Consider the following 14784-nt stretch of genomic DNA (forward strand, 5'->3'; position numbering starts at 1 on the left):
TTTCCATAAAAAATAAACGGGACCAATCTGGAAGGTACACTCTTTCAAACAAAAAAAATATCAAAATTGGTAAAGAAACGACTAAGGTAACAAACACACAAAAACATGCGCGTCCAATTGAGAACCTCCTTCTTTTTTAGTCAGTTAAAAAATTGTTTATACCTTCAATAGTACAATGGTAAGAGCGGTTGCACTCATCACCGAAGGTGGAGGTTCGATCCCCGCCCCGTTGGTCTATTGTCGTACCCACTCCTAGCACAGTCTTTGTCGACTAGTTGGAGGGAAATATTAAAAAAAGAATAGTTCGTGTGTTTGCTGCTGGACTATCCAGAGTCCACTGACCTCATCATGATCCTGAAGGCCCACTCGGCGAGGCAGTCGGAGGGTCTAATGTGCAGTGGCAGCGCTGGCGACTGTCCCGCAGGAAGGACGCCGATACGATCCCATGTGCTCGTCTCCATCACCTGAAGGTCATTGATGTCTAACGAATGGAATTCTGTGTTTCACTAATCCCGCGGTAACAATGTATATTTTCGAGATAGCCTGTATGTTGCTCCATAAACTGTTCTATCTTCCTGTGAAAGTCCCATCAAAATCGGTGCAGCCGTTTTGGATATAAGCTCGGACAAAAAGTATGGCAGACAGACCAAAATTTTAACAAAAGCTTGTTTGTGTTTCGTCATAATAGATATATGATATTCATTTGAAAAGACACAGCTATTTTAAAATCACAGACAGACACTTAAATTTTATTTATATGTATTATACTTTTACTTAAATTTTATTTATATTGAGTATTTATGATTATTAAAAGTCAACATCATTCATCACGAAATAACATCTAAATCTGATTGACGTGCGTAAAGCTTATATTCGGCAGGGAGGTAGTATAGTGAGTAGACCGATCGTTAAGGCGGTCCACCGAAGCGGAGCGAGGCAGCGGAGCCGAGAAGCGGAGAAATAACCAATAGGATTGCACAAAATCTCCGCTCCTCTTCAGTATACAGGGACTTGCGAGCTAGTTTAAGAATTCACAAAAAAACTGGTAAGCGGAGCGGGGAAACGGAGCGAGGAATCACGTCTGCAACTCGGCTTCGCATTACTTTCTCATTCGCTCCGCAGTCTCGCTCCTCTCTGGTGGACAGGCAGCTTTAAAATGCATACAGCGACAGGGCCGGATTAAGGAGGTCTAAAGACGTATTTAGTGAAAGGTGTCTCGCTCGCTGTCCCTGCGCGCGCTCACCACGTGTGACGGACTCACCGCGGATATGTCGAAGGGTTTCTTCGGCCACCGCTGCAGCTCCGTCAGCCAGGCGAAGGTGTCTCGCTCGCTGTCCCTGCGCGCGCTCACCACGTGTGACGGACTCACCGCGGATATGTCGAAGGGTTTCTTCGGCCACCGCTGCAGCTCCGTCAGCCAGGCGAAGGCGTCTCGCTCGCTGTCCCTGCGCGCGCTCACCACGTGTGACGGACTCACCGCGGATATGTCGAAGAGTTTCTTCGGCCACCGCTGCAGCTCCGTCAGCCAGGCGAAGGCGTCTCGCTCGCTGTCCCTGCGCGCGCTCACCACGTGTGACGGACTCACCGCGGATATGTCGAAGGGTTTCTTCGGCCACCGCTGCAGCTCCGTCAGCCAGGCGAAGGTGTCTCGCTCGCTGTCCCTGCGCGCGCTCACCACGTGTGACGGACTCACCGCGGATATGTCGAAGGGTTTCTTCGGCCACCGCTGCAGCTCCGTCAGCCAGGCGAAGGTGTCTCGCTCGCTGTCCCTGCGCGCGCTCACCACGTGTGACGGACTCACCGCGGATATGTCGAAGGGTTTCTTCGGCCACCGCTGCAGCTCCGTCAGCCAGGCGAAGGTGTCTCGCTCGCTGTCCCTGCGCGCGCTCACCACGTGTGACGGACTCACCGCGGATATGTCGAAGGGTTTCTTCGGCCACCGCTGCAGCTCCGTCAGCCAGGCGAAGGTGTCTCGCTCGCTGTCCCTGCGCGCGCTCACCATAGCCTTCACCCATGTGGGGTAATCTGCGAAATTAAAGGAAAAGTGTAAAAGAACAAATGTAGCGAGTTCCTTATTATAAAAAGGAGATATTTGTACGAAGTTGTTCCAACAATGATGGTACGAGTATAAATAAGAGATTACTTAAGTACAGTTCTTCGTTAGGCCGCGTGAACTCCGTCACGCTGCCATGCACGTCAGTTATTTTGCGCAATAATGTTTTGTTTTAATTATTGATCATAAATTATTTAGTACGAGCATGGAGAACATGTTGGGCAAGGAAGGTGAGTGTTGGTGCATTCTAAAGGGATCCCTTAAGCCAACATGTCACAAGTCCTGGGACCTGCTCGAGTTGTTTCCTCTACCACAAACTGTCGCTGCTACCCGTCACTATTCACGTACTTGTAATGTCGTCCTCAATCGCCGCGTCGAAGTGGTCACCAGTGGTCCACAGAGGCGGGAGGGAGGCCCTGAGAGACGCTCTCCGCTGTGAGGTCAAGTCGTCCCAGTTAGACAGGGAGCCGAAACATGATATCATATCTGAAACGAGTTGAATACAAACTTTTATTTAATTCAAAATCAAAAGGTTTTCTTAATTGATCCAGGTCTGGCTGGTGGGAGACTTCAGCCGTGGCTAGTTACCACCCTACCGACAAGCGATTTAGCGTTGGTACGTCGTGTAGAAATCACAAGGGGGGGGGGGGGGTTTCATCCTACTCCTAACAAGTTAGCCCGCTTCCATCTCATATTGCATCATCACTTACCATCAGGTGAGATTGTAGTAAAGTTCTGACTTGCTAACTAAAGAATAAAAGGAGATGGTCCATTTCAGGTAAACCGTATCATTAAAATTTAAAAAATACAAGGATTTTATTTAAATCTTAACAAGTGAATAAATGTAACAAAATAAAATTAAAACCCAAGTTTTTGAGATAAATCAAGATGGCGCCCTTAAAGCAACTATGACATGACATTTGACAGCAAACGTCAAATCGACTACTATCGACTACTGCATTGAAAACGTCATCAATCCGCCATTATTACCCATATTAGTGTTGCATTTTTTGGGAGATAATGAACATTATTTCTAAAGAATTAAAGTAAATTCGTAGATTTGTATAATCAAAAATAGTTAAAAAAAATATAATTTTCTTTTATTTCCGCCAGGGTACAGTGACTGATCCTGCGCTTCATACAATTTTGGACCATCTCCTTTATACCGTGTCGATGAGTTAAAGGCCTATTCAACAAAACTAACTCACTTTTCAAGGAAAACTGTGTCGACGGTTCCGGCATGTCGACGTCATCGGTAAACATTCTGCAATTGACATGAAAATCAAAATCAATCATATTTATTTCAGTAGGCTACTCGCCTGCTGTACAAAACTAAGAAGATTTTTTGCACATAGGCAGTTTAGATGCCTAGAAACTCTAATCACATTTTAATTTGTGAAAATAATCTCGTAATTGTAATATTTTTATAAAACAAAATTGTATTTTTCTCACGTCAACGCCAATCATAAACTGTGACGTCATTCGCTACAAGGCATCGGTTTGTGATTGGCGCTTGCGGTGACGTGATATATCACATCGCTGCAAACGCCAATCACGCTGCTATCTCTACGAATGACGTCACTTGCTATTGTGTTGTGTTTCGGCGGTTTCTTTCCCTACATTCAAAGTAAGGATAAATTTTTTTATCGTCTATCATATAGTGTGGGGTATCGTTATCGGTATTTTTCTGCATTACATAAGGGATTAAATGACACATAATCTACGGAACCCTACACTGCGCGTGGCCCTTGCACTTGGCCAGTTTTTTTTTTCTTACTAATATTATAAGGTTGAAGAGTTTATTTGTTCGTTTGGTTTAATGCGCTAATCTCAGGAACTATTGGTCCGATTCGAAAAATTCTTTCAGTGTTAGATAGCCCATTTATCGAGGAAGGCTATAGGCTATATATTATCCCCGTATTCTAACGGGAACAGCGGGTGAAACCGCGCGGCGTCAGCTAGTATGCTATAATGTTGGTACTAAAGAAATAGATAAAAAATAAAAACAAACGAATACCTCAATTCAAGCCCAAAGCTAACCAGGCAGTTGTTAGAGGTCACTCACCCCAACACAAAAAGAGCAGGGGTCGGGCGTCGAATCCTGTACTCTTCGTACAAAAGCCTACATATACCTTCACCTTCCGTGTTTCTTGATATTTTCATCAACTGCGCCGTTATTCGCTCCAAACTGAAGAGAAGAAATCCAATGTTTTACAGTTCGTGCTCTGTGGCATGGTGCGGGTGACAGTTCGTTTCACTCTTGAAAGTTGCTGCGATTCACGATAATAGTACGTATCATGAACGTCATACGGCAACTGTCACCCGCACCATGCTACAGCGCACATAGTATAGTAGACATTTTAAGGACAAATTAAATCATTTTAGTAGACATTTTTGTTCTGACAGAAAGAGATTGCTACTAAGCGATAAGGCCGCCCTTTGTATTCCACTTTTTCTTCTGTTTATGTTTAGCTTGTGTTTTTTTAATCATTGTGGTGTACAAATAAAGAGTATTAAAAAAAAAATCGAGGAACCAAAAGTTGTAACACCAAAAGTACTGAACCGATTTTGAAGAACCTTTTACCAATAGAAAGCGGAAATCGGTTGCCGGTAGGGTGGTAACTAGCCACGGCAGAAGCCTCCTACCAGCCAGACCTGGACCATCTATCCGCCCAGCTGGGAATCAAACCCAGGACCTCCGTTTTTGTAAATGCACTGCGCATACCACTTTTTTTTATTTTTTACAAGTTAGTCCTTGACTACAATCTCACCTGATGGTAAGTGATGATGCAGTCTAAGATGGAAGCGGACTAACTTGTTAGGAGGAGGATGAAAATCCACACCCCTTTCGGTTTCTACACGACATCGTACCGGAACACTAAATCACTTGGCGGTACGCCTTTGTCGGTAGGGTGGTAACTAGCCACGGCAAAAGCCTCCCACTAGCCAGACCTGGACCAATTAAGAAACCTCTATCCGCCCAGCCGGGGATCGAACCCAGGACCTCGGTCTTCTAAATACACTGCGCCAAAACTTACTCGGTTGAATCCCATATGTCAATTTCCCTGGCGATGCTGATGACCCAGGGAGCAATAGTCGCAGACTGCAGACACGGCAGTAGTAGCCTGCTCATGGTAGCGTCGGAATCGAACCCGGGACGCTTCGCTCTATGCGACGCCACCAGTTGGATGACGACCGACGTAGCCGCGTCGGTGTCCTTCTGTAATTATACAGGGTTCGTTCGTTATCAACCCATATTAGACTCACTGCTGAGCTCGAGTCTCCTCTCAGAATGAGAGGGGTTAGGCCAATAGTCCACCACGCTGGCCCAATGCGGATTGGCAGACTTCACACACGCAGAGAATTAACATAATTCTCTGATATGCAGGTTTCCTCACGATGTTTTCCTTCACCGATTGAGACACGTGATATTTAATTTCTTAAAATGCACACAACTGGAAAGTTGGAGGTGCATGCCCCGGACCGGATTCGAACCCACACCCTCCGGAATCGGAAGCAGGGGTTATATCCACTGGGCTATCACGGGTTATCAATTATACAGGGTGCTGGGGAGTAGTTCCCATAACTTTGGGGTTATATTCTTTACCGAAAATTAATCAAAGAACATATGTTCTAAAATTAATATTTTCGGAGTAAATAATATTTCTTTTGTAAATAGATCTTAAAACGTGTCCCCTATACGAATCTTGATAAATATGATCTTGATAGTCGAAATTATTTGAATTTCTTTGTATGAAAATGAATGAAAACATAAAAACTTTTTACATTTTAGTTACAAAAATATTGTCGTACCTACCCCTAACACTTTTTACGACTATTTAGTGGCTGGGCTATTGATCATATTTAAAAAATAAAACCTTTTGATGCGAGTCCAGCCACAATATAAAAACTAAAGTAATTTCACATGAAATCTCAGAAATTGCTTGACGTACAGTTTTTGTGACAGGGCCGGATTAAGGAGGTCTAAGGCAGACGAAGTCGCAACTTAATGACTCTAATAATCTACACTAATATTATAAAGAGGAATTGCTTGTTTGTTTGTTTGCATTGAATAGGCTCTGAAACTTCTTTTTTTTAACTATTGGGAAGCTATTCTATCCTCGAGTGATATAGGCTATATTTAATCCCCGGTATTCCTACGGGAACGGGCACTACGCGGAGATAACCAAGAGACGTGTGCTACTAATTTAGATGTTATAGAGAAAATATTATTTTCAACTAACCTCCAGCAGCGCCAGCACAGACGTGAGCACGTCATCCATCGACACCGAAGAGGACGCGCGTGTCTCGGACTTATCTGTAACTTTATTCATGAAACATTTTCAAAGACAATTATAAACTAAAGTGTGAGACAAATAGTCTGTAGTTGAGTACATTATTCTTTACAAGTTAGCCCTTGACTACAATCTCACCTGATGGTAAGTGATGATGCAATCTAAGATGGTAGCGGACTAACTTGTTAGGAGGATGAAAATCCACACCCCTTGCGGTTTCTATACAACATGGTATCGGAACGCTAAATCGCTTGGCGGTACGTCTTTGTCGGTAGGGTGGTAACTAGCCACGGCCGAAGCCTCCCACCAGCCGTAGTCTCTGCAATAAGGCGCGGGTAAGGACTCTGATAAACCTGTAGAGGCTGACGCGCGCTTAGTTAAGCCGCCAGGTAATGTGAGTTTGCGGGAATTCTATTAGTCAGTGATTACCGGCGTTCGCATAAGACATCTATACTTATAATAAATCTGTAGAGAGGTCAATTCTGTACATGAAATATATTTCCAAAATAACTATCAGGGGGTGATTAGTGATCGATACTGGTGCCAAAAATGCAATCAGTAAAATTTTTGTCTGTCTGTCTGTCTGTATGTCTGTCTGTCTGTCTGTATGTTCGTTATAGAAACAAAAACTACTCGACGGATTTTAACGAAACTTGGTACAATTGTTCTTCATACTCCTGGGCAGGTTATAGTATACTTTTCATCACGCTACGATCAGGAGCAGAGCAGTGAAGGGAAATGTTGGGAAAACGGGAGTATTTACTCCATTTTTAAAGCTTTCGTCGCGTGGGCAGCCTTAATGGGTAGGGATAGGGTACGGGTAGGGCAGGGTATGGGTAGAGGTAGTTGAAAGTTTTCATCAACTTTCACGCAAACGAAGTCGCGGGTGTCCGCTAGTATACAATAAAGTGAGTTGCAATGAATATTAAAGACTCTTATTTCTCACCCCTCAAGGTCAATTGAATACGCTGATCATTATTGTGATACTACATGCAACATTCAACATTGGCATCCAACATTGGAATAACGTCGGGGTCATTGTTAGCCTGCGCTGCTAGGAGTATCTCTACTCCTAACATAGCTCATTCCATCGCCCGCTGTGTGACTCTGAGCCTTCTTAAGAAAGAAGATAAGAAGACACTTTTCAATAAAACTTCCAAATTGGCGAGCCCGACGGTGGACTCCTCCCAACGGTTGGCCTAAGTCCGACGGTGTTAGATTACGTAAAAGACAAAATAGTTTGGAAATGAAATGTTACATGACAGGCTACTTATATATCTATTGTTAAATGGTGATTAACTAAAAAAGGATAAACCTGGCTGAGTTTGTTGTGGGTCCTTCCCGGACCAAGGCGCGTTTGGAACCCTCGTAACTTTAATTTTAAGTACAGCTCCACGCCGCCCGACGGTTGGGCTCAGTCTGACGGTTGGCCTAAGTCCGACGGTCGGAGTACATCCGACGGTTGGCCTAAGTCCGACGGTACTTTACCTGGTCCACGCTGCACACTAGACGCAGCGACAGTCCTGGTGGCAGCCGTCGGCTCAACCTGCTCCAGCATCAACTCGTCCGACAAGCCGGCTCGCTGGAAGGGCGCCTGGTCTCTGACGCGACGGAAGAACAGCTCCACCACGCGCGCCAAGTGCCCGCCGCCCGAAGGTCGGAGTACATCCGACGGTTGGCCTAAGTCCGACGGTACTTTACCTGGTCCACGCTGCACACTAGACGCAGCGACAGTCCTGGTGGCAGCCGTCGGCTCAACCTGCTCCAGCATCAACTCGTCCGACAAGCCGGCTCGCTGGAAGAGCGCCTGGTCTCTGACGCGACGGAAGAACAGCTCCACGACTCGCGCCAAGTGCCCGCCGCCCGACGGTCGGAGTACATCCGACGGTTGGCCTAAGTCCGACGGTGGAGCGACGCACAGTAGGAAACTTTCGCATAATCTGATAACATTGTTACAGTCATATTAAATACTGTTAGATGTTTTTTTTTATTCTTTACAAGTTAGCCCTTGACTACAATCTCACCAGATGGTAAGTGATGATGCAGTCTAAGATGGAAACGGGCTAACTTGTTAGGAGGAGGATGAAAACCCACGCTGCTTTCGGTTTCTACACGACATCGTACCGGAACGCTAAATCGCTTGGCGGTACGTCTTTGTCGATAGTTTGGCAACTAGCCACGGCCGAAGCCTCCTACCAGCTAGACCTGGACCAATTAAGAAAACCTCAATCGGCCCAGCCGGGGATCGAACCCAGGACCTCCGTCATTAAATCCACCGCGCATACCACTGCGCTACGGCGCTACGTCAAAAATGTGTTACTAGTACATGAAAAATGAGGCGCTCAAAAGAGGAAATTTATAGTCAACTCAATTATACAGTTAATCATTGGTTACAATAGGCTAGTTGACACTATTTAAATGGTCTTGATCTTGAGGTATACATAGAAAAAAAATATTTGACAATACGAGCCAAAACACCTGTCGGCCATGATGGTCTATATTTCAACTGTTTCATGACGTCACTATAACAAATCCCTTATAAACGGAGCGTTTGACAAAAATAATAATGATATAAATGATAAAAATGCTAACAATTAGTTTAGCGTTTAGGCCTAGTTTGGACTACTTTAGTATTTTAGTCGAGTACGAACCATTTTTGGGCCAAAAATCGTTCGTACTCGACTAAAATACTAAAGTAGTCCGAACTAGACTAGTAGTACATCAAACAACATTGTGACGTCACAAAATGGGCGTCAACATTTTTGACGAATTATTTACGAGTATCAAGAATTATTTAGATATATGGAAATTGTCGGCTGGATATGGTAGGCCTAGGCCGGGCCTACCCTAATCAAAAACCTATAGTTCGTTGATATGATATGCGGGCGACAGGGAGAAAGACTGAGCGTGTGTGAAATTGGGCTTGCGGGGAAAAGACGTGACACGGCCCCCCGGCCCGCGCGGAACATCGGGAGTGTTACGAAAGATATTGCCAAGCGAATAGCGTATTGTCTGTTAACTTCAAAACTCACCTCACTCCACAATCTTCGCTAAGGCATCTACCGACTCCCTCTCTCATACTGTTGGCTATATCTGCGTCCCGCTCCATCAACCCTTGCGCCACGCCCGCGAGTACTGTGTCGGAGTAATCGTCTCTCTTCGACAGGAGTAGTGAATTCGATTCCCGCGCGCGCCTTTTCGGTTCCGGCTCAGACGGTTCTTCTGTTAGAAGAACTAGAAAAAAAACTAATATTATAAAAGAGGAAAGATTTGTTTGTTTGTTTGTTTGTTTTCGTTGAACTGCAATAGGCTCCGAAACTACTAAATCGATTTGAAACATTCTTTCACAATTGTGAAGCTACACTATCGTCAGGTGCTATAGGCTATATTTTATTCCCGTACTAGCGGACAAATTCAATGAAAAATTTCAACTACCCCTACCCCTATCCCTACCCGTACCTTATCATTATTACCCATTAAGGCTGCACACGCAACGAAAGCTTAAAAATGGAGTAACTTCTCCAGTTTTCCCAACATTTCTCTTCACTGCTCTGCTCCTATTGATTGTAGCGTGATGAAAAGTATACTATAACCTGCCCAGAAGTATAAAGAATAATTGTACCAAGTTTCGTTAAAATCCGTCGAGTAGTTTTTGTTTCTGTAACGAACATACAGACAGACAGACAGACAAAAATTTTACTGATTGCATTTTTGGCATCAGTATCGATCACTTATCACCTCCTGATAGTTATTTTGGAAATATATTTCATGTACAGAACTGACCTCTCTACAGATTTATTATAGGTATAGATTTGTACGCGAACCTGTACTACGTGGGTGATACCGCGGGGTTTAATATTATTGTCACATTGGGTCACAAGGTTTTGGGTTTGAATCCTAGATCGGTCTATGAAGTATTGTGAATTTTTTTGCTCTGACCCTAAAGTATGCTCTTAAAATAGGATAACATTAATGATGATAATGGAGAATGGTGATGATGATGAAGACTCACGTTGGAATGCCCTGAGCAGCGCACCGTACGCGACGGCGCGTTCTCTAGCCGGCAAGTGTCGGCACGCGCCCGCCACTCTGAGCACCAGGCGCCGCCTCTGGTGCTGCTCCATCAAATGGAGACCGTTTTTGACCTGATTATTGAAATAATTAAGGACATTTAACCAAAGGTGGGCATGCACCTCCAACTTTTCAGTTGTGTGCATTTTAAGAAATTAAATATCACGTGTCTCAATCGGTGAAGGAAAACATCGTGAGGAAACCTGCATACCAGGGAATTATCTTCATTCTCTGCGTGTGTGAAGTCTGCCAATCCGCATTGGGCCAGCGTGGTGGACTATTGGCCTAACCCCTCTCATTCTGAGAGGAGACTCGAGCTCAGCAGTGAGCCGAATATGGGTTGATGACGACGATTTAACCAAATCCGTACTAATACTATAAATGCGAGAGTAAGTAAATAAGTAAGTAGACGGCGTTGGACATTCTTGGTAGGGTGAAATCTTATTTATTTTTTGATTGCGTAACTCATCGAGTCCTAAACTGAAGTGGCAATGGGCGGAGCACATAATGCAAAGAACCAATAAACTTTGGGGATGATGCTAGAATGACAACCCCGCATTAGAAAGCGCAGTGTCGGTCGACCCCCCACCAGATGGACTGACGACATCAAGCGAGTCGCAGACATTCGCTGGATGCAGGCGGCTCAGTATCGTGATGTTTGGAAGTCACTACAAGAGGCCTATGTCCTGCAGTCCATCGGCTGATATGATGCCATTTCAGCTTCGCGACTCGTTGAGCTATGTCGGTGACTTTGGTTCGTCTGCGGATCTCCTAATTTCTGATTCTATCACGCAGAGATACTCAATGGCCTTCTGAGTAACTCTGAGCCTTCTTATGAAGCCCATAGTTAGCGACCAAATATGGTATATTAATATGTATAATACTGTGTATTGTTGAAATAGTGTTTTACTAAGTTTTCGGCAGTTTTCATGTTTTCACCGCGTTGCAACGATTTGCGGTACGGACGGCATCAGTGTGCTCGTGGCGTTCGAGCCGTCCACATCTCTTGTTGTGTAATTCTTTATGGGTCACTTGGGATAGGCGGGGAGTGTGACTTGAGTGGAAAAGGGGAGTGTTTGTTAACAGTCAAAGGTGCCTTTAACTCTACACACAACGTTCACAAGTGCGTGACTTCGCTGAAGGTCATTCTCTTCCATTCTAGGGTTTGTTTTGGTTAAAGTGTGATTTGTTAATTAAGTTGTTCTGACAAATGTTATGAATCATAACCTTTGTTCGACATTAGTTTTCTTATTTTTGTAACCACTTCTGAGTCTGATAAAAATAAACCTAATGATTTTTCGACTATATGGAGCAAAACGAGAATATTACTCATATTAAAAAAAATGAAATTCTCACCAAGAGCAACGCTTCCCGCTTGTCGAGCAAGTCGTCTATCCCCACCGTGTCGAACATGCTCGCCACGTGCTGGGCGCGCACGTGCTGCGCGTGCTCGGCGTGCGCCGCGAGCACGGCCAGACACTGCAGCCGTGCTCGCCCGGTCACCTTGGGCGTCAGGTCCACTACCCATCTGGAAACGCTGGAGTTTGTTGTGGGCTCTTCTCGGACCATGGCGCGTTTGGAACTCTCGTAACTTTAGTTTTAAGTTTTCGACTATTTTTACCACCATTAGATTAAATTAAATTATGACATAGTCTTGACCTTTCAATAGTGCTTGTAAACTAAGACTAATTGAAATAAATGAATTTTGACCTTGACTTACAGGTACTACGGTACTACGGTAAACAGACAGACAAAAAGACTTTAGCGTTCGTCTATATTAATATTATAAAGCTGAAAAGTTTGTTTGTTTGATTGAACGCCCTAATCTCAGGAACTACTGATCTGATTTGAAAAATTCTTTGAGTGTTAGACAGCCCATATATCGAGGAAGGCTATAGGCTATATATTATCACCGTATTCTTACGGGAACGGGAACCACGCGAGTGAAACCGCGCGGCGTCAGATAATTTTTAAATAATTCCTAATAAATAAATAAAAAATAAATTTTGTTTATGAATTTATGTGCGATACTGGTGCTTCTGTAATTAGTCTGAGTATGACAAAGACGATGATGATTGCCCACCTGAAGTGCGTGTCGTCGCAACTATTCTGGAAGCTCTTCTGCGCCTCGTACAGCAGGCGGATGTACCCGCCGGTGTCCACGCCGCGCAGCTGACTCAACACCCGCCTGTAGCTGGAATAGTTTGGATTTGTATGAGCTGAGGCCGCGATAGCTCAGTGGATATGAGCTCTGCGCTGGATTCAAGTGGCCGTAGGTACAAATCTGTCCTAGTGAGTGCATCTCCAACTTATCAGTTATGTACAGTTAAATAAATTAAATATCATCTGTCTCAAACGGTAAGGGAAAACATCGTGAGGAAACCTGCATACCAGAGAATTTTCTCAATTCTCTGCGTGTGTGAAGTCTGCCAATCCGCATTGGGCCAGCGTGGTGGACTATTGGCTTAACCCCTGTCATTCTGAGACGAGACTCGTGCTTAATAGTGAGAATATGGATTATTAATGAAATTCGGGTAAAATATAATTTAATCGAACTTTTGGTTGTATTAGCTAAATAATAGAGATCGCCTAAACAGCTCATTAAAATGCGGCATACAATTGAATGTGTGTTTCTTGTTGTTTGTTCAGCAGTATTACTACAGATAGCGCTTTGTATGTCATTTCGATTACATTTATCGTAACGCAGCATCATACTCCCCCGAGTCCAGAAAAGAAAAGAACCAGAAATAAGAAGTTTTATTCCAAAAGAAAACATTGCTTTGTTCAAATAAAGATACGTACAATTGCATCCACTCCCCCTCCCCGTCCCCCCCGGTGTGGACGGCCGCGGCCACGGCGTGCACTAGCAGCGCGATCAGGTCAGGCACGGCGCGCGCAGCCCGGACCGCGTGGCGCAGGGCGGGCAGCAGCTGCGGCACGAGCACCTTGCACTTCGCGATGCGCGTCAGAATGTCCACGTGACACTTGGCGGTGTCAGAATTGGGATCTGGGAATGTTGAACACTAGCTGACACCGAAAGAAGAAAGAAAGAAAATAAGTTTATTCACTTTTTAGTGTCACAAACAGTACATCCAATGAACCTATGAAAATATAAATGAACCGATCGCCTCAAAATGAACTACGAATTGGAAAATCTAGTGAGTGGCGATACAACAGTTAGACATTGTAAAACTGAAAACGTTTTTCAAAAATTAGGGATTTCTTATAAAACTTGATTTTAAAATTGTGTGTTTTTTTTTCAAATTTTCCAAACGCCAAAAACACTGTCGTCCATACCGTGACGTCACAATGTTACTTGATGTACTAAACGTCAAACTAATAAATTGTTAACTAATTAACATTTTAACAAAACAACGTTTTTAAATCAGGTTCTATAAGAATAATAAATAATAATAAATAAATATACTTAAACAATACACATCACTATCTAGCCCCAAACTAAGCATACAGAGTAGCTTGTGTTATGGGTACTAAGATAGTTGATATTATAATATTAAAATACAATTGTATACTACATATAAATACTTATATGTATTAATACACACAAACACTGGAAAAAACCCATGCTCATCACACAAATATATATACAACGTACCAGCTAAGCAAGTCTCGAAGCAGTCCCAGTCGATGGTCACAGTGTGTAGAGTCAACATTCTGGTCATCTTCTCCAGTACCATGTAGTACAGGTCCTTCTTCAGTCGGTACTGCGTTGCGGTGGTAACCAAGCAGTCTATGGTCTTGGTGATTTGCTCGGAGGGTTCCGTACTGGTTTGGTTCCAATGTATCAATGTATCCAACTGTAATCAATACATCAATCATCATTAAGTACGAGTCTCCTCTCAGAATGAAAGGGGTTAGGCCAATAGTCCACCACGCTGACCAGAAGCGGATTGGCAGACTTCACACACGCAGAGAATTAAGAAAATTCTCTGGTATGCAGGTTTCCTCACGATGTTTTCTTTCACCGTTAGAGACACGGCCCAGGACCGGATTCGAAGCTACGTCCTCAGAATCAAAGTCAGAGATCACATCACTGGGCTATCACGGTTTTCTCGAGTGCTTATAGTTGTTTACACGACACAAAAACACAAATAAGTTTTTTTCTATAAGTCTGTCTGTCAATAAGCTCGTCACCCGTACCATGAATTTATGGAATACTATGATATTCGTCTTTGACAGTAAACGTTTCTATCACAAATAACCTTAACCACTTGTCTCCCAAATGGACGACCGGTCGCCCATCGTATCCGTTACGTGACATGTAAAGAAATATAAAGTAAACTAAGGGCAATAGGCGAGCACAGTGTCATGCTCCGCGCGATAGAGGAATATAAAGATTGTTTA

General features: G+C 43.9%; 1 protein-coding gene across 1 annotated transcript in view; it reads right to left on the reverse strand.

Moving 5' to 3' along the window:
• Window positions 1-14784, reverse strand: part of LOC112045695 (uncharacterized) — a 41748-nt gene that overhangs the window by 22177 nt on the left and 4787 nt on the right. The window contains exons 9-22 of the mRNA XM_052889837.1: window positions 14036-14237; window positions 13222-13426; window positions 12503-12613; window positions 11776-11947; window positions 10361-10493; window positions 9381-9582; window positions 7837-8288; window positions 6298-6377; window positions 5092-5273; window positions 4119-4241; window positions 3262-3317; window positions 2402-2539; window positions 1262-2025; window positions 343-464 (exon numbers count right to left, since the gene is read on the reverse strand). Of these exons, the coding sequence (XP_052745797.1) occupies window positions 343-464; window positions 1262-2025; window positions 2402-2539; window positions 3262-3317; window positions 4119-4241; window positions 5092-5273; window positions 6298-6377; window positions 7837-8288; window positions 9381-9582; window positions 10361-10493; window positions 11776-11947; window positions 12503-12613; window positions 13222-13426; window positions 14036-14237 (2942 nt within the window). The remainder of the gene's footprint in view (window positions 1-342; window positions 465-1261; window positions 2026-2401; window positions 2540-3261; window positions 3318-4118; window positions 4242-5091; window positions 5274-6297; window positions 6378-7836; window positions 8289-9380; window positions 9583-10360; window positions 10494-11775; window positions 11948-12502; window positions 12614-13221; window positions 13427-14035; window positions 14238-14784) is intronic.

The sequence above is a fragment of the Bicyclus anynana genome, chromosome 26, assembly GCF_947172395.1.
Source record: "Bicyclus anynana chromosome 26, ilBicAnyn1.1, whole genome shotgun sequence".
Lineage (NCBI taxonomy): Eukaryota > Metazoa > Arthropoda > Insecta > Lepidoptera > Nymphalidae > Bicyclus > Bicyclus anynana.